Here is a 23,111-nt window from a genome sequence, read left to right as displayed (position 1 = left end):
CGGGCTTCACAGGCTGATTCGAGATTTCCCCCACTTTTTCCAACTTCCAAGACCAATGCTTTCTCCACAGCCTTCGTTTGTAACACAGGGCCGGTAGTAATTGCTGATATTGGGCAGAGAGGTGGGCATGTTACACCCACCGGACCCCTAGGTCAATCATCAGAGGATGCTCCCTGAGCCAAGGATCTAACCTCACTTCTCGTTTCCCAGTCGGGGTCCAGAACATTTCCCCTGCTGCCTCTTTCGGTGATATATTTCCCAAATTGGAAGGTGATCGTTTGAAACGAAAAACTGAGGCCGGCAATGCCTCGGCATATGGACAAGAAACAAGCCTCATTGGGTCGAAAGATCAGACGGTTTAGAGTTTGGGTTGATCAATGCGGGATTGACTACTGTCGAAGGTTTTTGCTAGGCAAATCTTTACAAATTCAGAGGCGATCATCGTGGGGTAGTGTGGAGACGCCTTTGATAGGTCAAAAGACTTCTCACTGGGAATTATCCCTTTCTGCATCTTTCAGGATGTGTAGAAGTTATGTTCAGTTGAAAGCAGCGGCAACGCAGATAGTAGCATCTCTTTGATTTTCTCTGCCGTTCACAATTGCAAAATACAATTTGTAACTCTTTGACCCCCAGAGATGGATCTGTTTATACTGAACCTTAAAACACCTCTATTAGGTTTCACGTTGGTGGTTCAGCTATTCTTAACTTTCGCCATTTCGTCCTGTATATTCCTGCACTTCATGTGCTTAGCGCCGTGCTTTGACTTGAATCTCTGCCTGTGAAACACCGGCCCTCGTCGTTTAGATGGTTTTCCAGCAGCTCAAATACACCTTTCAGCTAGATCTGTTCATACAATCCAGTCGATATACCTCAAGACGGCCCGATTATCTTCTCTGAGATATAATTAGCATTTATAGCTGCTTCATGAGCTGAAGAGGAGGCGCAAGCGGTGAATCTTCACCCTAGAATCTATTCAAAGGATGGAAAGTGTCAATCAAAATAAATGTAATAAGATGCCGTTCCCACCAACTTCAAGATTTCAACAAAACCCATAACTGGCAAGAGTTTTTTTGTGTACTTTCATCACCCGCGCATTCCAAATATCTTTTTTTTTGGTCAATACCTCCCTCTCGGCAATTATGAAGCTTGCTTTCAACTTGTCTCAAGACGAAAACTATCGCCGGATCAAAGGGTACCTGCTGGACGGAACCCGCGCTCTCCCCGGTGCCACTGGGCGGTATCTCATCCAAAAGGTTCCTGTCGTTCAATGGATCGGGAACTATTCTCCTAGCTGGATAATCAATGATCTCATTGCTGGCTTGACGGTGGGAGTTATTCTGGTTCCGCAAGCGTTGGCCTACGCAAAGATTGCTGGTATTCCACTTCAAGATGGACTTCTTGCTAGTTGGCTGCCATCTGGGTTGTACTTTATCATGGGAACATCAAAGGGTGAGCCTCCCAGCATCGCATATAGAGCGTCGTTAACAGTTTTTCAGATATCAATACTGGTCCTACTTCTATTATCGGCCTCCTAACGGCACAGATCATTAAGGAAGTTTCCTCAGAGGGGTTCACACCAACTGCAATTGCCGTGGCTATCTCCTTCTCAGTTGGGATATACTGCTTCATCATGGGAATGCTGAACCTGGGCTTTCTGCTGGAATTTGTTTCCCTTCCCGTCCTCACGGGCTTCATCTCAGCTGCAGCCATTACAATCATACTTGGGCAAGCACCTGCCATCTTTGGTGAAACCGGCGTCGGGACAGGAACTGCCAACCAAATCCACGACATTTTCGCCAAACTCCCCCTGACGAAGCCAGTCACATTGGCCGTCGGCTTGGGCAGCATGGTTCTCCTCGTCATGCTACAAGTGTTGGGTCAACGTCTGGGAAAAAAGAACAAAGCAGTTTGGATCATCTCTATCGGCAGAAATGCCCTCATCATCATCCTATTCACAATTACCAGCTTTTTCCTTAACCGAAACCTCAAAACACCACTCTTCGACTTAACAGGAAAAATCCCGTCTGGTTTGATTCCCCCTAAGACACCTGACCTAGCACTGGTCAAAAGAGTCTTCGCGCCCAGTGTCGCTGTCTTCCTCGCCGCCTCTCTCGAACACATTGCAATTGCCAAGTCCTTCGGCCGCAAGAACCACTACACAATTTCAGCCAACCAAGAGTTGACCTTTCTCGGTGTCGCAAACCTCGCCAATAGCTTCTTCGGCGGTATGGCCGTCGGCGGTGCCGCATCCCGCACAGCGGTCAGCTCAGAATCGGGCGTCAAGTCCCCTTTGTCCGGAATAGTCACGTCGGCTGCAGTGCTAGCGTCCATCTACTTCCTCACCAACGCGCTGTTTTGGATCCCGAAAGCGACGCTAAGTGCGGTGATCATCGTAGCTGTGTGGCAGATTGTCGTTTCACCCTCGGTCTTTATCTCCTTTTGGAAAACCTCTTTCACGGACTTCGTTGCTTCTCAGATCGCGTTTTGGGTTACGCTCTTTGTATCTGCTGAGTTTGGGATCGAGTCAGCAACTGCGTTCATGGTTGCTGTCAGTGTTCTGCAGACTGTCTTCAGCAAGGGGACGACGGTCACGAGCAAGAACTTCACGGAAGTGTATCCGCAGCTTGAGGGTGGTTATGGCAGACAACATGTTCAGATGGGAACGCAAATCGTGCGGTTTGACTACCCAATTATCTTCGTCAATGCTTCAAGGGCCAAAGAGTCAATTCTTGATGCGGTGCAGACGTGGAATCTTGGAGCCCCCCCCCCCTTCTCGGATTCGGCGTCCGGGAATCCGGATCGCCTTTGGAATGAACTTGGTGCTAAACGTGTCAAGTTCCTCAGACAGAAGGCGAGAATTCAACCCCGCGATGAGGAATACTTGCCCCAAATCCGAGCTGTGGTATTGGATTTTCAGGGAGTGAGGTACGTTGACGCCACCGGGATTGAGGCGTTGAAGGCTATGAAAACCGAGTTGCGGACTTACGCAGGCGAGGGGGTGGGAATTCGATTTGTGGGACTAAGAAAATTGCTTGTGGGGAAGTTTGAGAGGGCAGGGTGGTCTTTTATAGACCAAGAGGAGGTTGGGGGCAGTGCAGAAATTGGAAATAGGGTCGTGCTTTATCAGCGACTGAACGAGGCAATCTATGCCCATGGAAATGTGTATGATCACGATTCTCACAAGAAAGGAGCAAAGGTTGAACTAGAGCACACCCACTAAGTTCCCATTGGGAATGATAGGTGATTGGGATAAAGATGCGGTTATAAGGGGGTCAAGTTTTGTATTACAGCATATTTTGGTTTATGAAGAACACTCTTTTAGTAATCGCACTCTAATCCCTCAGTCTTTCTTCCAGGTTCGGTTGGTAAGCATAGACGCTTCTACTCAGGCACTAATTACCCTCGACTCGCCCAGCTCACCTCAGCCGCCTAAGCTCCTTACATAGTGTCAGAGAGTACCCACTACTCACTTATAGTATTCGCGTCTTAAAGACTTGTCCAATATGAAAATATATGTGCTTAGGTCCTTACTATATTATTTTAATAGGTTTTAGTAGTTAATCTAAAGAAACTTAAATGAGCTCTTAAGGATCTTAAATAAACTCTTTTATAAAAAATGAATCTATTATACTACTGGCTATTACTTATAGTAATTAGGCGTTTTATTTAAAGAGGGTAATTTTCTATTATTTAATATAGGTCTTATCTCTATTATTATATATGAAACTAATTTATATATTTTACTTCCTTTAATAACTCCTATTCGTTTGAAAGTATTTACAATAACTAAGACTCAGTATAACTGTAGCAGTTACACAAAATGGACGTCGAGGAGCGCCTTGTAGGCTAGCCAACGATCTTCGCTTCCTCCTTCCAGTGAACAAGTTTTTAGTAATCTTCGATGCCATCTTCCTCCCTTTCCAAATACTCCGGGCTACGAGGTCAACCCAAACCACTTGTTATACGTTTCCACGAATTTCTTGCTTCCGACCATTGATACCAAGCGGTATCCACTAGCATTTCTGGTGCGACGGAACCAAGTATAAGTCAACCAAACTTCCTCCATTTCTGATAGGATATCCACAGAAATGTAGGGTTACCATGCCCTTTATTTTAGATGAATGAGCTGCCCAAACGCAAGGCGAAGTGGCGATCAGACAACTCTGCAAGATGTTCGAAGTTTCTGGAGTTGTGGGATTCGGTACCCACGAAATCGTGTGGGGTTGCGTTGCCGAAGAGGTTGGCTACGGCTACCTACGGGCTGATTTTACCCCTGTCGGAACAACAAAAATTCGAGATTTTCTCAAAGTTCTTAGAGAATTCTAAAAACTTGTCAAATTACTATTTTTAGGTCGCTGATAACGAATGTAAGCTCAAAACCTTTGTTTTATGCCGTTGTTGTGGTGAAATTATGGTATCGGCGGTCGAGCAGTGAACGCTTCTTGCATGTGCCGGTTGAGTGGGGCGCTGTGAAAATAAATATCTCAAGTGAGTCTGCCTTTCATCTCTAGGCAGAGACACACGGCAGAGGTCAGCCCGCGCTGGGCTTCTATACCTACAGGCTATAGCGTCCAAGATCTGATATCATATCATTAGTTGATTTACTTAACCTGGCAGCTTGAGTTGCTGCGGCTTTTTATGGAAGCAGGTGCAGTTTTGCAGGCAGCCTTCTTCTCGGCCACATCTGTATGAGACTAGATAAGGCAGAGCAGCCGTCCCTCAGTGGGTTCACACTGCGTCTTCTCCAGACGCCGTTCATCCTACAGACGAGACGTGCAATGCGCGATCCTCCAATATGGATCCTCTATCCATCACTGTCAACGTAATTGCCCTGATCAAAACGATCAAGACAGCGAAAGAATACTTGGAAAACATCCGGAGGTCGCTCGGCGCGGAAAGCCTGGTGCTGGATCTTTTGAATGAGGTGAGATTGATTTCCGGTGTCTGCTCGCTCCCCCGACCGTCACCTGTCCCGGTTGCAGTTGCTGGTGAGGAATCTCGGCAGGTGGGATAATTTGTGTGCTATACAGCGCTGGATATTGCGATCGGATACCTGCAGTTTGGCGCAGTCGGAGGCATTCCATTCGTTCCGACGTAACTGCCGTTGTGGCGAGGTGATGTTCTCAAGTTGGCTAATTAAAATGCCATAGGCCTCAGATTTTCACGTCCTTCTGGAGGCACTCAATAAGAATGGAGCATTAAGCTCACAACCCGCCGTTCAACAATCCCTTCTTCGTGCGACCAAGACCTTCAAGGAATTTCTCCACTTCATCACGCAGAAGCTGTTCTCGAAAAAAGAAGTTGCAGATCGAAAGTCTAATTCCCCAAACCTCAAAGATGATACAGAACCTACCTTCCAGGTGCCTCAAGCAAGAGTCTCGAGGTTGGCGTGGTTATGTTACGAGAAGGAAGTGGTGAAATATAGGGACTCGCTTCGTGAGGCACGAGCGTCTCTTGTTTCGCATTTAACGTTGGCAAACACGTACGCACTATCATGATATGGTGTTGACTGAAGGCGTGACTGATCAATTGACCTTTAGCGGAATTCACCTAGAGCTGCGTGAAGTCATTTCGTCTTCTCAAGTTTCAGTACAAGCGATACTAGCCGCCCACGGTAAAGTCGTTGAAGACACATTGGCCATGGTGCAGCAAATGCGAGATCAAAATGCCCAACGGCCTCGTTCGCCATCAGAATCCTCCGACAGGACGATCAGATTAGCGTCACTGGATGATACCGAGGTGGCGCGTTCCGTTAGCTCGCAAAACCTCGAAGAAGATTCAAACCAAGAAGCAGTTTGCTTCAAGACGACTGTCTCGATGACGGATTGTCCGAAGTCCTGCTCTTGCATCTGCCATTCAGCAACCCTCACCAAATTCCCACGGTGGATGAATCAGGTCACTGGCTTACTGTTCATGAGATACAGCGGCAAGCCTCTACTGACTGCCATGAAATGTACCAAAAAAAGGTGCAAAGGACGACATCAATCCAAAATCCATGCTTCCTACTACTTCCCCGGCTGGATGCTCCATCGCATGGTTGAAGTGGTAGCTACATGGGACGCAAATGCCGCCCCGGCAATGAGCCTTCGGGTTATGAGGATCCTTCCAGACCAATCTCCTCTATTTTCTTACTCTATGGAGGGCAGGACGGTCGATATCCAAGATCTCTTCCTCCAGAATCTAGCTTCACCGATTGATATTCGGGAGTCGGACGGTAGATCAGCCTTGCACATCGCTCTATACAATGGACACACTTCAACGGCACAGTTCCTGTTGGACAAGGCAGCTGATCGAGACTACAAGGACAAGTACTTTCAGTCTGCCATTGGGGTTTGCTGGGAGATAAAGTTCCAGAAGCTACGTATCCCGACCATTGAGCCTTGCGTGATCGGAGGGGCAACCGAGGACTCTGACTACTTAGACGAACGTGGCCTTACTCCTGTTCACAAGATTGTCTTAGGCATTTCAAATGCCTCGCTCTCACTAAACGCTTATCTTAGCCTTTCGACTACTGAGATTGACAAGAAAGATATAATGGGGAAGACGCCTCTTCATTATGCAGCTGTTAGAGGTGACCTGGACGCTGTCTCAACCCTACTTCAACACGATGCCGACCCTAACCTCACCTCCGACGCGCTCTGGACGCCACTTCACGAAGCGGCCATTTCTTCTAATTACAAATCGTTTCAACCCCTTCTCGAGGCTGGAGCCCATGTTGACGCCCTTAACGAGCGTGGCCAGACTGCTTTGTCGATGGCAGCGCACGTCGGGAATGATGATCCACGGTATTTCGATCACCTACTCGATTACAATGCCAACATTAATCTGGCTGACAAAAATGGGCTCACTCCTTTGCATCGTAGCTGCGTTCGAAATCGGGTCGAATCTGCACGGCGATTGATATTTCTCAAGGCCGATATAGATGCGCTTGACAACAAACAGCTTTCGCCAGTGCACACATGCGTCCTCAATAACAGCCACGACAATTTAAAATTGTTACTACACTCGGGTGCACGAGTTGATCGATCAGCAGCTAATGGAAGGACTTTACTACATGATGCAGCTGCCGTAGGGAATCTAAGTACGATTGCAGTCCTGTCTAGCGCTTGCCTTTGTCTCGGGGGCCTCGATCCAGATGCTGTAGACGAAGAGGACAGAACTGCGCAGGAAGTCTTTGACTATGTGCGACACACTAGTGGTTCAGAAAGTGATGAAGAACGTACAAGGGTTCTTTTTGCGTTCTTGTTAGACCGACTCAGGGAAAGGAACCGGATAAATCAGTTCGAGAAAGCTCTGTCAGAGAAACTGGAGGCACAGTCCACAATGTCAGACGATGAATTTTTTGAGGCATTGGAGCACATGGAATCATCCATTGAGTCACTTGATACAATGGATGTGTTAACATTCATTGACGAAGCCCGTTCATACACGAATGGCCCAGGCCACTTCGGAAGTGGCGGGTACTACAGACCGGTAAGGAATTGACTTGGCTATATAGGAATCGGGTACAGCAGCAAGAGGGGACCTACAGCTATTCCTACTTTTCGGTTCCCCTCACTCATTACTCATCACCCATAACACATATCCGATTGTGTCAATTGGGCAGCACATGACCTTGGTGTTGTCAGGGCAATCACCGCTGGCTTCCGCACTGCTACGTCCTCTGTAATCTAGAACTCTGCTCTCTCTTTCTTTTAGCTTTCTAAACTGAATATCAAGACTCTATTACCACGCATTTGTCAGATTGTCTCACCCTATCCCCACTATTCATTCGGTTATCACCTCGCTCGCTGTCACCGCCTCATATTCTCATTGTTTTTCTGCTTCTTTACTAAATACATTTCTATAATAGGAAGCATATATTATGGTCATTATTTTTTGGTTGGGAGAAGGGAGAGAGTGGAGGAGCTAGGCCGCTGGGAAAGGGCCGGGGCAGTTGGGGGGCTACTGAGTCCTGGTTCGAGGAGTGCCTTATCAATTAATTAATTAGCGACAAGGTTTTATTCACCAGGTACTGCTTTAGTGATTCTCAATTGGCGTCTTGATTCTCCAACTGACTGGCCGAACTCCGCCATTTGTGAACGGCGGGATTCGTGAACGGACGTTAATAGATAACTTGATGGCTCCAGCATTTCATTGGATGTGAAACATCGGTCCTCTGAGCCAACATATGCGCGTGTTAAACAAATAAAAAGCATTTCGTATTTCTGACGAAGGAGATCCATTGTTATAGAGCGTAGAGCCGCAATAGGTCCACGTGCCCAAGATTCGCAAGTAGACCTCGGGCCTGGAATCTAGATTGAGAAGGTAATAAATAGCCTAAATGCGGCCATCCCTGTCACCGCCTTCCTGAATCAGTAGGGCACGGTCAGAAGAGCCGCGCTAGTTGAGATATTGTTATCCCCTCGTTCCGAAACCCGTATCCTTCCAAGTACATATCTTGTCTAAATTTGAATTTAAGATCGGAATAAGTGTGGCTAATGCCATAGTCATTGCCCAACAAATTTGGTCATAGTTAGGTGGGAGGTTATACAAAGTTGGCGGGATCTCGTCACTCAGGAACACATCGGGGGAGCTATTCAACAGCTCGTCGCGGCGACAGGACCTGTTCTGTATACAATTGATTCGAGTATCATGAAATACATGGCAAGGATCCACGACAAAGTTGCGTATGCAACTTTCTATTGCACTCGTCTTGCAGAGGAGTGCGTCGAAGATCCATATTTCGATGCAGTCCGGCTCCTCATCTATCAAATTCTGCACCGTCCATCAACATGCACCCGCCTCGGAATCCCGCTATTGGTATTTGTTGTCCCGCATGTATCAGAGACTCGGCGCGATGTGTTTCGCTCCGAGGGGGCTAAGGTGATTGAGATAGACTATGTGCGGTGGACGAACGATTGGATCCATCCTAGACACGAGCGCTGGATCGACCAGTTCTGCAAGTTACGGATCTTTGAACAAGTGTCTTACGATCGGATCCTGTACCTCGACGCAGATATGCTTCTTATCAAATCCCTTGATGGCATCTGGAGCGAACCTGTTTCGAATCAAAGGTGTAAGACACGCCCGAGCGAAGGTCAAGAAGGTCTTACGAGCCTCTCTGGGGAGACACGGCTACCGGACACCTACTTGTTTGTTGGGGTAACTGATGCGGATGGAGGTAAACAACCAGATCTGCCAAAATCCATGGCCGCGGAGGCAATAAACGGTGGATTTTGGCTTGCATCGCCATCCCTAGAACTATTTGACTTCTACATCTCTCTGCTGTCGGTCCCAGAGAGCTTTGATAGCGGATATATGGAGCAGGGGATCTTCAGGCATGCTCACAGGAGAAATGGACCAATGCCCTGGAGAAATTTCGAACCGCGCAAGTGGAATGCGATTTGGACAACAGTGGCTGATCTCAAGCATGGGACGGCAACCTTACACGACAAGTTCTGGATTACAGACGAACCATGGGTGGAGCCAGAACTAGTCAATCTTTGGAATGAGGCTATGAACGAAATGCTGGAGTTCCATGATCATTCAAAATTAGGGTTGCCTTGTTCTGTTCCACTGGAAAGCGAATTCAAGAATGGCTTTCTGGTGGAAGCTCGAAGTCTCCCTGAAAGCACGAGTCTTGAATGTGCATGAGGTTAGCGCTTTTTGTATTTGGCTGGGAAATTTGACACGATCGCAAGCATTTCAAGCCCCTAAAAAGGCCAGCATTTTCAGAGACAAAGACTAGAACAATTGCATCAACCTCATAGAGCTGCAATAAAACATGAGTGCGGTCACATGGTCCAAAATACCGTAGGAATTGGTTTATAAAACATCATTGTGTCACAAGCGTGAGACAATATATTGAACAAATTGCCTGAGGTTTGAATTGTAAATAGGTGTCCTCTATATAGCGCTTAGGCAGTTAACAATAGTAAGGAATCATAAAATCAAAAATCAAAAATCAGTTAATTCTTTGCATCGCAGTTCTCTGATCGAAACTGAATGATCTTGTCTGAGGATGGTTGAAAGTAATGACACACGTGTCTTTCTAGGGATATGTATCATTCGTTGAAATCAGTGTGAGCAAGAAATATTCAAGGTATCCATACTACTCATGAATATTCATGAGTAGTCTTAAATAGAATATGAGTAGCGTAAAACTCAAAAAATTTGAGTAGAGTAGAATATATATTCATGAATATTCATGAATAGTCACGTGGAAATCACGTGATTTTAGTAAATCGACATATATTTCATTTTTTAAAAAAGAACTAAGGTACCTATTAAGCAGCCTTATATAAGTTAAGCTAGTACTTATATAAGGCTACTTAAATACTAATTTTCTATAATAATAAACTGATTATCCTCCTCAGAATCTTGTTTTTTCTCCTTTTTCTCCCCCTTTTTCTCTTCTTTTTTAGCCTCTTCTAATTCGTCTTTAAATAACCCCCAACTTTTTAAGCAAGCTATTCTTTCAAAAGTACTCTTATTAAGTCTATTTCGTAATTTAGTCATAATAAGAGCGCCTTGAGAAAAGAATCTCTCGCTAGGAGCCGAGGAAGCTGGAATTCCTAAATATTTCCTAACTATTAAAGCTAAAGCAGGAAATCTAGCGGCATTAGACTTCCAATAATCTAAAGGCTTAACCTATATATATATTAGTACTAATATATAAAAAAATATTAAGAGAATATCGGATAATTATTTAATAGAATTTAAGTAAAATTTACTTACCTTTCTATCTTCTCTCTTTTCTTCTAAATAAGTTACTAATTCGTCTTCCATATTAGAAGACTTATTAGTAATATATATATCTAAGTCGTCTTCGTCGGAATCGGCCATACTAATATCCGAGAAGTCGGATCTAGCTTAAGATATATTATAATCATATTTATATCTAAATATAAAATTAGTTATTAATTTATTAAAAAAAATAATTAAAGGAATTACTTATATGCTATAATCAGTCTTTAATCTATTATATATATCCGAAGACATACTATTAGATAAGCTAATACTAGTTAATCCTTCTTATTTAATTCGAGGATCAAGAATAAGGGCTAAATATAAAGCTTTACTTTTATTATCTAAAACGCCTGTTTTAGGATAATATTTTCGAAGTTTAGCTATTCCCTTATTAATAGCATCTATAAATACTTTATCCTATTAAAAATTAGTATAATAATATAAGAAGAATTTAAGAAAAGACTTATTTTAAATTCCTTTTTAAAATTTTCAAGTTTATTATATATTTTATATACCTCAGGTATAATATAATATATAGTCGGATAATTTTCGGCTTGTAATTTAGTCGTAGCTTTAATAAATATTGAAATTATATTTAAAATATTATTTAAATAAGTAATTTTAATATTAGTTAAAACTAGACTTTTATTTTTAAAAGCCTTCGAATTAGAGCTATTAATAACTACTTTAATAGCTTTATATATATATAAAAAGTTCTTTAATATATAATAAATCAAAGACCACCGTATTTTTTAATCTATAAATAATTAGTATTAATTAATAATTAAATAATTAAATAATTAATTACTTACCAAGTTAAGGAAATCGAGCATTTTCTATATTAAAAGCTTTAATTTGAGCTTCTAATAGCCGTCGGTTTTCTTGATTATATTTAAGACCTATAATAGTCTTTCGAACCTTTCTCTAAATTAATAAATCTATAATTTATTAATAAAACTCTTATAAATTATAAAGAGAACTTACTTATTACTTGTTCTGCTTCTCTTTCTTCTTCTCTATCTTCAAGTTCTTTTATTTCTTGCTCGTATAAATTCGTAGAATAAGAGGTATTATAATCGTTCTTAATAAGAGCTTTTAAAATATCTTGAACTACTAAGTTTAATACGTAAGCTATATAAGGAATATCTCCTTGAAATTTAATGCCTTTCTTATTATAATGCTTTATAAAAGCCTTTAATAAGGTATTATTTGAGCTAGTATTATCTCGAGTAATACTAAAAAAGATATATTAATATAAATTATTTAAAAATTTAATTAGAATTACTTACCTAGTAATATTATACTCGATATTATATTATTTTAAAGCTTCTAATAAAATAGAAAGCATATAAACGCCAGAGTATATATCGTTTAAATCTTTTATGGCTAATAAATAAGATTTTAATATAAAATCCTTATTTATAAAATGTCTAAAATATATTAGTATAAATTTCATTTAATAATTATAGGAATATATAAACTTATATAATAATTCCGAGAAAGGCCTTTTGATTTATAAAGGTAATAGTATCTAAAGTAATAGAAAAGGTTTCTTGAGATTTAATATTTTCTAGAAATTCATTTTTAATATTTAAACTCTTTTCGATATAGCTTAAATTAAGCTCATCTATAAGTATTTTTAAATATAAAGGTAGTATTTGACTATTAAGTATTAGTATATATAATAATAATAAAGAATATAATAATACTTACTAATTTAAATATTTTAAAAGTGATTTAAAACTTGGTATATTTACTACTCGAAAAGAGATATTATTATTAATTATAAAACTTAATAATAGTTTCTTAAAGTAATTAATAGTAAAGCTTTCTTCTCTTTAACCTAATTACTTATTAAAAAGGTTATTTATAATAGGTTAAGAGACTTGAGAAGAGCTTTCACTTTCGCCTATTAAATATATTAGTAAATAAAGCTTTTTAATTAATATTAAATAACTTACTATTATTATTACTATCTTTAAGACTAGTAATATTAATAAATTTATATATATTTCGAAAATGAGTATAATAATTACTTATAGGGGCATATATTTATTAATTTATCCATATTTTTCTATTATATTAATTAGTAAAAAATTATTAAAAATTAATATATTAACTTACGAATAACCTCAAACTAAGCACTTTATAGTATATATACGAATTTCTTGGGGATTCTCTTGAATAGGATTTAATATCTTTTTTAAGTAGCCTTTCTTAAAGAGAGAAGCTTGCTTATCAAGGGGTTTTAACTCAAACTCAGGGTGATTTTGAGCTAAGTTAAGCTTAATTGAGGATTATTGAGACATTTTCGAATATATCGAGTATAAATAAGTATATTTGTAGTAGAAAGTATATTGATAGGAGTAATGGTTGAGGTCTTATATGGAATAGAAGTATAGGGAAGAAATAAAAATCGAGGAAATCGATATGTTTTTATAGAAAGTTCTAATATTCTAAGGTCTTCTTAATTATTCTCCTAATTAGAAAGAATCCCCTTATTTCGGAGATTCTAGTCTCCTAATTCCTAATTTTTACTAATAGAATTACTATTATTATTAAGTTCTTAAGTCGAGGTAATTCTAGAAGTATCATAGAGGTTCGGCTCGCTTACCAAGCGCCGCTACCACTTGATTGGGTGGCGAGGTGGCGCTAGAGCGGGAGTGCCCGGGGCTTTACCTAATAAGGCTAGCCTGTTATATATGCGCGTTACGTGCATACTACTCAAAGTATTCATGAATATTCATGAATAGCTTGATTAGAATATGAATAGAATATAAGTAGTGGGAATTTTTGATGAATAGAATATGAGTAGGGCCCACTACTCTACTCTACTCTATTCATTGTTCACACTGGTTGAAATAACCCGCGTGGGAGATGTACTAGGAATGGATCGCAAATGTATTCGATATGCACAATGAAATTTGGTTTAGGTGACGTCGCTCCTCAAGAGCGGATTCTAGTATTTTCACATTTACTACAAACAGCCCAAAGCCTAACGACAGGCCCAGACTCTTGTTTCCCCATTTGAGGCCTGTCTCAATCCTGGATCCGCTGATTGCAAAAAGGTGGAACAGCATAATATATGAAAGCATGCACAACACAAGCCGTCAAGTCCCCGACCCAATGCACCCAATGATACGTGAATCGATGTGACGCGGCCATTAATCCCAGACACCGTGCTGGATTACACGACAAGCCTAGATATCCTGGTCTTGCAATTCCTCCTGCAAAAAGCGCAATTGCTGCAGAGATACCAACAAGGAATGGACCAAGTGGAGCACCAAAACTGCCTTGATTCCGTGGATCGAGACCAAGTCCAAAGGCGAGGAAGAGAACAACAAGAGACCCCATCGTCTCGAGCGCGAAGACTTGACTGGCTGGCACTTCCGTGGGGTCGACATAGCAGCCTGGCGAGAAGATAAGCGCTGCTGGCTCACCCCCAAGAGCCGCACGGAGGACGAATGCCCCAACCACGCCTCCAATACATTGGAAAGTTATGTACAGGGTCATTCTAGGTAGTGAGGTGAGCTTTGCAAGGAAGGTAGCGAAAGTTATCAGCGGCGACAAATGTGCGCCCGTGACCGGCCCAAGGTTGAAGATAAAAAGCGTGACGATGAGGAACTGCACGATAGCAGCGATCCCAACCGGCAGGATGGGGCCCAGCGAAGTTGCTGTTGACAGACTAGAGGTCCCATGAGACACGAGTCCAGCGATAAAGACCCAGCAACACAATCCAACGCCTTCAAGACATGCGTTTCGCCAGAGATGCACATCTTTGAATGGCCGAAGACTTAGGATGCCTTTCCATTTGGGAGATTGGACCGCATCGGGGTGCGTTTCTTGGAGCTTCTCGTACTCTGGGTCGGATTGGGAGATTGCGTGGAGTTGGTTGCCGCCGATGCGGCCGACGAAAGGTTGAGAGTTGATATTTGAGGGATTGATGGGTGCGGATTCTGTTCGCCACCGGCGGATTGGAGCGGGATCTTCAGTGGTATGGGGTTCGAATCCGTCTAGGATTTTGTCCATCGTGGGATTGGAGGTTGTCGACTTGACGTGCTTGTAATATTAATATTAATACTAAAAATATAAGAATGTGTCACAAAGAGGTGAATGTCGAATGAGTTTGAGAAAGGTTGTGGTATAAATATATATTTTCTTTTGTCTTCCCAGGAGGGTTAGCTATGAGATAGGCGTTCGCCGAGTTCCACATCGGCCAATCATATTCAGAGACCATAGTTCTTGATAACGTAGGACAGTAGTTCTGTACAAGATATTGCTAGGTGTTACGAGCTAACATAAATAAGCTTCAGAATCTTGTTAGTGACTGTGGATTGTGAAGTTTAACATCATGCTGTGACACAGTACCCCTGATACTTCGCTTAATTCAAGCTCAACACTTTAAAACTTCAGCACATTCCCGCAGGGAAGCCTTACTACTCCAATTGGAGGAGAGATAGACGTCTTTTATTCTGCATTTCTTTTGATTATATTATATAAGTTAGGTTATTGTTGACTTTTCATGAACTGTTCCGAGAGAATAAGCGAAAGGTTGTGAAACGCTCCATGCGATACATCTCACTAGCCACATTAAAAGGGGAACCTATAGAGTCTGATTTCCAGACAGGCACGTCAAAGGAACAAGACTCGACTCAACTTACCTTTGGCAGTACAAGAAATCAGAGCTTAAATTCTAGTGATTGAGTAACAAGTAAACGACAACCTTTTGAATTCCCATATAGTCTACTTCTCTGAACAGGTTTCGTATCCTCGACTCTTCCAAAGTCAACGCCCCACCTCTCTCGTTCCTTCGTCAACATTACTCATCCTGACTTGCAAGTTTTTAATCCCCCGCGCTCCCCCAATACCGTCCAGATTTGCGCCTCCGTCCTTAATCCTCACGTACGGACTCTCCCTCGCAAGATTCGAAAGATACCCAATATAGTCCGGTACCACAGTCACCCTGCCGAATGAGACCCCAAGAATGGTGGAACAAAGCATCGAATAGCTAGCATGATGTGGTTCTGGATGAGTGTGGGGAGATCCTTCTCTAATGGAAACACAAGACTTGCTGCATTTCTATCTACAGCAGTCTGGTAAAGGCCGGAGAATGCTGCTCCGGTCGTGAGCAGCGTGCTGTTGTAGAAGCTGCCACGTGTCCAGTCATTCACGAGTTGGCCCAAATTGTGGCCGAACTCGTCGACGGACATGTGGTAAAGGGGACCGTCGAAGGGAATTTCTTCGACACTCTGTAGGTATTGGGCCCTCGGCGCTGACTCAAGGAAGATGGCCGAATCTGTGGAGGAATTCTAGAGGAAACTTTGTATTGGGCTCGTGACATTGCAGAGGGAGGTCGAGCTGTACTGTAGAGCGTGTTCGTCAAGCTTCGCTGCAAAATGCATCTTCCTCGTTATGCGGCCAGAAGGTTGCGACTAACTCAAACGGTAAAGGAAAAATTGAGATTTGATACAAGGTGTTGTTGGTGCCCACCCTCTCGCCGTCTTCCCGGTGTTGGCGGCCCGTGAGGTGTGGACGACAGCCGAGAACTGCAAGGCTGAAACTCTAAGTGTACGACCGCACTCGATTCCATAGCGCAATTGAACTAGATGAGGTGCCTTGCAGCCCGGATAATGAAGCTGCCCAAGAATTCGCATAAGCTTAAAGCATTGGTGTAGGATTGGTTAGCTACTCAAAACGATGCTGGGTCAAATTGTCTGTCGGCAAAATCGTTACCAGTGATATGACAACGGGACTTCGGCCGGAAGGGGGCTGTTGCTTGTCTCGTCATAGGAGTCTTAGTTTCGAAAGATGCGCTGCTGTCGACTTGTCATACCCCCTTAGAATGGTCCTGCTCAGACATACGAGAGTGACTAAGACTGTCTCGAGGTATCAGGTAGAATGATACATGCATACGCACCGGGCATTCTGATTGGATTTTATTTGGGCGAAACACGATATGCATTGATTTAAATATCCTGCTTCTATCTTTATTGCTTCAATCGTTCGCTCGTTCGCTCGTTCCTTCTCCTTATCACAGTAGAAGGACATTTCTCTCGCCAACACTTTTTGAGCTTTGTGGTTTTTACCAGCCGGCCAGGTTTATAAGCCTGAAGTCATGACGGATTATTCAAATAAATAATGATGAAAAATCTCACGACATTCGCTATTACGGCTGCGTTTTTGTCGACCTGTGCTAGAGCGATTCAACTGGTCGGAAGGACAAATGGAGAAGCACCTCTAGTTGTGCGTTTTCCAATCGAAGGATAGTTAGTCTTCAGCGGTATATCAAGAAACTCTTTGCGGCGAAGAGGGAAGACAGTACAGGCGATAATAGATAGCAATAATATCAGTCATAACCTACTTTGTGGACTCCCAGTTACTGATTGCTGTATGTAGGAACTTTCTTACTACGTCAATGTAACACTGGGCACGCCTTCGCAGAAGGCGGGCCGGGTATCACAGCTGGCGTCTTCGGTATTGCTCCTGCGTTTGACACGCCTTTACAGTTGGGAGCTACCGTTGTGCGATTAGGTTATTTGGTGTTTGATATTGACGATAATGAGATCTCGTTGCTGCAAATAAACTGCTACGCTAATAGCACAGCTATGGCGGAGATTAAAATGGGGAAGTGACCTGTTCCAAATTCAACGCCAGTTGCGAATGCAGTCAGTGCAACGCAGGGTACTGGCGCTTTTACTTCGAGCACACCCACAGCAGCAAGTGGGTTGGGCAGGAATGAAACGAAAACGGGAGTAGAGAGAAGGGCATTTTTGAGGAGATTTGGTGCCATGGCAGTTGTGGCTGTCGTAATGTTTCATGCGCTGATGTAGAAAGTGTACAGTAGCTTTGATGAAGTTGTACCCGTTAGCTGGAAGGTAGGTTTTGTCAGCCTTAACATGTCCGACATCTCATCAAACCCATGTCCTATTTAAAGTAATAGGTACTGTAATCGAATCAGCCTATTCTCAATCTCCAATTGTTCTTTCGTAGACTCGGTATCCCAAGTAGAACAGTTTGAAAATTGAAAGTGTCGCGAGCGAAGGCCAAGTTAAGCGAGAAATTAAGGGGCCAATAGGTCATGTGATACTTCGATCCTTCCCTGTTCTCCATCAAACCCGCAAGGCTTCTTGGTTCCATGACATAGTGAGATGTTTGCTTCTGAATATTGCACAAGGATTGAAGCTCATTTCGCATTCGATCTCAATAGCTTAAATACAACAGTGAATTACTCAGTGACGCTGCCCTCTCCACATGCATCCAGGAACCATCCGTATCATTAACTGTACCTGCAGTGCTAGTAAAATATAATCTCATTTATAAGTCAAAGGATACTGAAAAAACAACCTTACGCCACCAACCTCACGTGGGCATCTCACTTGGCTGATCATGCAGTGGATACGCATGGTGGCTCATCTGATTCTCGCCTGTCATCTCGGGAACCGCTGGAAAGCTGCTCGGGTAAGGTGGTGCTGGGCTCCCAGGCGATGACGTGCCAGACATAGATTCCCTATGTGCGCTCAGTGCATCTGGAGAAAGAGATTGGGGCCTGCCTGCCTCTGGCGGTGGGGATAGTGATTGAGGTTTGTAATCTTGGTGAGGGTAGGGTTGAATAGGTTGCTGCTGGGGTTGTTCCACGTAGCTCCCAACTTGCTGAGGGTATTGTTGTTGCGGCGGCTGCCACGTTTGTTGTGGCGGTTGATATTGCTGAGGAGGATATTGCGCTTGAGGGGGCGGCTGCTGGTATGTCGAAGCCGGTATGACTGTTGCTCCAGTTGTCGCGGGATATTTTTCTGATGGATATTGTGCACCTGGACTGGTGGGCTGAGCGGATGTTTGGACTGGAGGAGGGGCACCGGCTTGTGCTCTCTGTTCGTCCTTGCGTTTCATTCGGAGGCAGATGAAAATGCCTGCTGCGATTGCGGCTACGAGTGCTAGACCACCAATAACCCCTCCAACTATGGCACCGACTGGAGTCGGATGCTGAGGTGGCGGGGTAGGGGTTGGAGTTGGAGTTGGTGTCTGCCTTGAGAGGCTTACGGAGGGGCTGGGAGTGGGACTAGAGATTATTGATGTGCTTGTGCTTGAAGCTAATGCCGGATCAAGGACAGCAGTCAATTCTCTCCCCACCTGTCCAATGTAAGTTGTCGATATCGGAATCCTAGAACGAATTTAGCAAAAGGAAAAAAGCGGGGTGAGGGGGAGAAAAAGAGAGATGGGGGGAAATACATTCCAGTATAATACGTAGAATCGCACCTGTTCCAACGAAATGTAAGTCAGCGTACTTCTTTTAGATTTTCTCGGGAGTAGAATATTCCGTCTGCTTTTAGCCATTGCGAGCAGAGCGTCCTCAGAGCTGTCGGACATTGATACAATGCGGATTAATACTCCGGGAAGTTGGGACTTACCACACAGCTTCGACGCCGAGACCGACCCATGTGCCTACGTTGCAATATGATTCCAATGCATCCGTACTTTTTTCTCATTAGCAAACCCTTGCGTGATCTTTCAGGGAAAGCAAACGTACCAAACTACGATGCCTGGATTGTCACTGCATGCGGAATCTGCAAGGCAGCTGCTAACACGGGTGCCTCCAATACAAGATGTCCAGGAGTATCTTGGTGCGGTTTTCGTAGGGCCATAACAGATTATTTCCCCGATCTCCCCGGCTGCTGTTGCAAATCCACATCGTGAGGTACCACAGATTCCCAACTCGCCGCCTTGCCACGAAAATCAGTCTTTGAACAATTGGAGATAGTGGTAAGGATTTGGCACTTACTAGACTGTCCATATTGATACCCGCAGATTGAATCGGGACCTTCAAGTAGAGAATATTGTACATTGCTCTGTCGCTTGTGGAGCTCGAGGTTGGGTGCTTCTGTTGGCTGAGGAATCTCAACTTGTGGGAGAAGCTTGAGAGCATCAGCCATGGGTGTGGCGGCCGGGGCATTGAATGCGAGGGCCGAGATTAGCGGGCAAAACACAAGCACAGCAACGACGGACGCCATCGTGAAGCCCCAGGAATATTGAGCAATGAAGATGCGTCCTGCAAAGTGTGTAGCAAATTTTCAGGAGATCGGGTCATGCAGGAAATGGCAAGAGTTTTGTTGATGAGGCTCGGCCAGACATCGCTCCATCTTTCCATGTCTCTCCCTCTCCGACTCTCCCAGTACCTCGCTACATCCCACCAATCCCGCATGCAGGCCTCAGGAAAGCGAGAAATCGCAGGGATTAATGAAGCACCATTGCAAGCCTTTTCCACTCCGAAGACGCGCCTTGTGAAGGAGCGGGAAGTTGATTGGCGCCCGCGCGAAGCTTTTTCAGCTCTCAATCTGGAGGCTTGGACTATTCCGCATTAGTAAACAATAGAAAAAAAAATATGCAGCCGAATCCTACAAAATTGTCAATAGCAAATCAGAGCAGGGCGGCAGCACGGCTCGGATCAAGTGATTGCCCTGGACTCCATATGTGGTCTGAGTGCTTATTATTAGGACATTCCTGGCCCGTTGGGCGAGGCTGGTAAGCCACACGAAGCTCAGAAATCCAGGCCCGCCAATCAATTTGCAAGAGACAGTCACCTGCCGAGCTGGTCGAGCCGTTCCAGCAAGAACGGCTTAGTTGAAAAGCAATCGCTCCCTCGTTCTTTCACAATTCACAGCGAGGGGTCGTTGCAATTTGGTAACTCCTCTGTAAACCAGAGGCTTCGCGCAGACCTCTGCACCACACCAGGCCCGTTATGGCAGTAACTGTGCCTCTCCCGTACCCGGATAGGCCTTCGCCCGTATTTGTCCTGCAGAGGCGTCGAGCTACCCCCACTAGCGCCCTTTAGCTCCGTATAACTCTGCATAACTTAGATTAATATTTGTAGTCGGGGATAACTTTATGTATTTCCAAGGGCCAAGCAGGCGCCCTAGGCGCCCTACAAGGCTAATAGCGAATCTACCTGGTTTCGTCCTAGTACGGAACTCAACGAGGATCCCGAAGACCGAGCCTAATAAGGGTCAAGGGTTCCAGTTCATCTGTTGGCAGGAAGACCCCGTGCCGCCAAGACACGCTAAAACGACATCGATGCGACGATCCCTTTGACCCATTGCAGAGCCTCTGCTTTGGTAAGCAGATTGAGCTCAGCACGCGGCACCATCAGTGTGTGATATGTCACCTGTGGCTTGAAGCCAAGACTTCCATCCGGTCCTCGGGGCATGCAACTACCGGGTTGGGAAGCAGAAGGGCTGAGAAGGCAAACCACAAGGCTCTCAGCTGAGAGAGCACTCCATATCATTGCAGGTTGGCTTTTCACTGGCCTTATCACATTCGCCTACTTTGTCTCTTTTTGGTCTGTGCCAAGGCCAGAGAGCCTCATGTGAGAGATATTCTCAACCGGCCGAGTTCGGTCTCCGCGGGGCATTGGGGTCGTGCGTTGCACGGAAACGTCGGCCCACAATTGCAGATGGAAGCAGCAAATGATAGTGGCTCATCGGTCCGACACAAGTGTGTTGTACCTGTTACCTGGGTCAACGGGGGCAGTTTGGTAGACAGGCTTTTTATGCAGTCCAAACTCAAGCTCCACGCCTTCATATTCGCCAAGTTCCCCTCCCGAACTTTTGAAATGCTTCTATTCCTTTCTCAATGTCTCACGGACTTGAAGTTGAATTCCTTTCACCTCTCATCTGAACATCATCCTCCGCAATGGCGCTCCGTCTACTGTTCCTCTTGGCCTTGCAAGCTGTGATTGCCAAAACCGACCTCGGGAATGCAGCCAAAGCAGCACTCTATCCTCGGCAAGGAATCCCACCGGCTTGCAGCACCTGGTCTTATTTTGTCTCGTTCTGCAAATCCGCCAGTCCTGGATTTGTCGACCTCCCTGGAACTAAACAAGTCCCCTGCTTGTGCTATGATCAATCTGGGGGATGGTATCCAGATATCTTTGATAATGCCGTCGACGACTGCGCATCGTGGGCAGCAACTGCAGACGTATCTGAATATACCGTGGTGGACTCATGGCAAGGAATATGTACAGATGTTGGCAACATATTTGCTGCCCCGGGTTCAACTCCAGCCCTCAACAGCCCAACTCCGACTCCGGCAAAACCATCGCCCACTCATACACAAGTGACTGCTTCTACGACAGCTGCTCCAACCCCGAAAGCGAGTGGTGGTTGTTCTGCTTTCGACTCCTTTGTAGCTTCCTGCAGCTCGAGCACCCCAGGGTTTTTGGATATGAGCTTTGGTGCGATTGCTGCTTGTGTGTGCTACACCAGCAGCACCTCTTGGGTGCCAGCTCGCTTCGACAGTGCGGCAGCATCCTGCGCCAACGTTTTTAAAACGGGAGACCCAACGGATTACCCCCAATTCACATCAAACTTCCTAAATTTCTGCACGGAAGTCGGTGATGTGGTCAACACATCCGATACACCTCTGTCACCTACTGTGACGAGGACCGCATCTCCGAAAACAACAACCCGTAAGACGAATTCGAACTCGATAACGCCAAATCCTACAACAGTCGTACTGGGGTCCACACCTACGCCTTCGGTGTCTACACAACTGTCAAGTGCTCTGCGACTTCCGGCATATGAAAGGCCAATGAAGGTTTTGAGTTTAAGTTGTTTTATTATTACACTAGCGGTTGCTTTGCTTTGATGCCCTCATGTGTTTTACGTCCCCGAATATGTGTCTCTGCGGGCTTCAGACCTCACTAATGTTAACGATTTTGACGATATGGGATTAATTCAATGATTGTAGTCGATTTCCATCTTTTATAGCGTAGTGATAATAAGAATGGAACATGGAAGTACCAGTACCACAACCCCACATTTCTCCAGCAGAGCAACCGAGCAACAAAGTGCCTCCATCGGGCAAGGTGTGAAACCACAGGTCACGCCGCACTTTTTGCACTCCAATCATTGTGCAGAATGTGTCTCATCGCCGCATCCGTCTAAAATATGGCGTTTCGAGGCTCAGGTTGACTCGCTAGATTCATGGGGCTGAAATATTGGATGCTCGATCCCGCTTCTTGCCACATGCATCCGCTAGAAACCGGACTTTCATCCCGTGTGTCTTATCAGTGCAAATGTGGCTGCCAGGCCATGCAAACTTGTCTTCAAGTGGATTTCACCCAATATCTTGGCGGAAGGGAAAACCAAAGGGTGGTGGTTGCTATCGACCGCGATTGGTGTTTAAAGCGGGAGAGTCCGTAGCTACTGAGTAGCCTCCGTCGTAAATGCGTAAGTCGGTAAGTTCCAGCCTCTGTCCAGATACGGTTGTAAGTATGCTTCTAGATTTTACTCAAGTCCTCAGCCTTATCCCATCAGCCTATTATTAAAGTGTCTTCGCCTGTTGGATTGATCTCTGCAGCACCGTGGACTTCAAAACTGAGAGTTTTC

At 44.5% G+C, this 23,111-nt stretch overlaps 6 protein-coding genes across 6 annotated transcripts; 4 read left to right on the top strand and 2 right to left on the bottom strand.

The window, feature by feature from the left end:
- Positions 1 to 1,139: 1,139 nt before the first annotated feature.
- K444DRAFT_529356 (sulfate transporter 4.1) lies at positions 1,140 to 3,220 on the top strand (the record flags this gene model as incomplete). Its single annotated transcript, XM_024874800.1, has 2 exons — positions 1,140 to 1,449; positions 1,497 to 3,220. The coding sequence occupies 2 exons, from the start codon at positions 1,140 to 1,142 to the stop codon at positions 3,218 to 3,220; spliced, it is 2,034 nt and encodes a 677-aa protein (XP_024736947.1).
- Positions 3,221 to 4,795: 1,575 nt separating this feature from the next.
- K444DRAFT_629883 (ankyrin) lies at positions 4,796 to 7,485 on the top strand (the record flags this gene model as incomplete). The annotated part of the gene is made up of 3 exons (XM_024883120.1): positions 4,796 to 5,005; positions 5,151 to 5,482; positions 5,541 to 7,485. The coding sequence occupies 3 exons, from the start codon at positions 4,796 to 4,798 to the stop codon at positions 7,483 to 7,485; spliced, it is 2,487 nt and encodes an 828-aa protein (XP_024736946.1).
- A 964-nt stretch (positions 7,486 to 8,449) lies between these two features.
- On the top strand, positions 8,450 to 9,787 carry K444DRAFT_613066 (glycosyltransferase family 8 protein). The gene has a single exon (XM_024880270.1). It carries the CDS (start codon positions 8,644 to 8,646, stop codon positions 9,634 to 9,636), a length of 993 nt encoding a protein of 330 aa, XP_024736945.1. The 5' UTR covers positions 8,450 to 8,643; the 3' UTR covers positions 9,637 to 9,787.
- A 3,983-nt stretch (positions 9,788 to 13,770) lies between these two features.
- Positions 13,771 to 14,760, bottom strand: K444DRAFT_529365 (aquaporin-like protein; the record flags this gene model as incomplete). Its single annotated transcript, XM_024874801.1, has 1 exon — positions 13,771 to 14,760. One exon carries the CDS (start codon positions 14,758 to 14,760, stop codon positions 13,771 to 13,773), a length of 990 nt encoding a protein of 329 aa, XP_024736944.1.
- Positions 14,761 to 18,730: 3,970 nt separating this feature from the next.
- K444DRAFT_404181 (uncharacterized protein) lies at positions 18,731 to 19,982 on the bottom strand. The gene is made up of 4 exons (XM_024872552.1): positions 19,508 to 19,982; positions 19,256 to 19,448; positions 19,137 to 19,202; positions 18,731 to 18,984 (listed from the first exon to the last, which is right to left on the bottom strand). Exons 1-4 carry the CDS (start codon positions 19,734 to 19,736, stop codon positions 18,843 to 18,845), a joined length of 630 nt encoding a protein of 209 aa, XP_024736943.1. The 5' UTR covers positions 19,737 to 19,982; the 3' UTR covers positions 18,731 to 18,842.
- Positions 19,983 to 21,306: 1,324 nt separating this feature from the next.
- On the top strand, positions 21,307 to 22,524 carry K444DRAFT_613063 (uncharacterized protein). Its single transcript, XM_024880269.1, has one exon. It carries the CDS (start codon positions 21,415 to 21,417, stop codon positions 22,366 to 22,368), a length of 954 nt encoding a protein of 317 aa, XP_024736942.1. The 5' UTR covers positions 21,307 to 21,414; the 3' UTR covers positions 22,369 to 22,524.
- Positions 22,525 to 23,111: the final 587 nt, after the last annotated feature.

Source organism: Hyaloscypha bicolor, assembly GCF_002865645.1.
Source record: "Hyaloscypha bicolor E unplaced genomic scaffold K444scaffold_73, whole genome shotgun sequence".
In the NCBI taxonomy this organism is placed as follows: domain Eukaryota; kingdom Fungi; phylum Ascomycota; class Leotiomycetes; order Helotiales; family Hyaloscyphaceae; genus Hyaloscypha; species Hyaloscypha bicolor.
The sequence above is the reverse complement of the archived record's forward strand: the minus strand, read 5'-3'. Positions and strand labels throughout refer to the sequence as shown.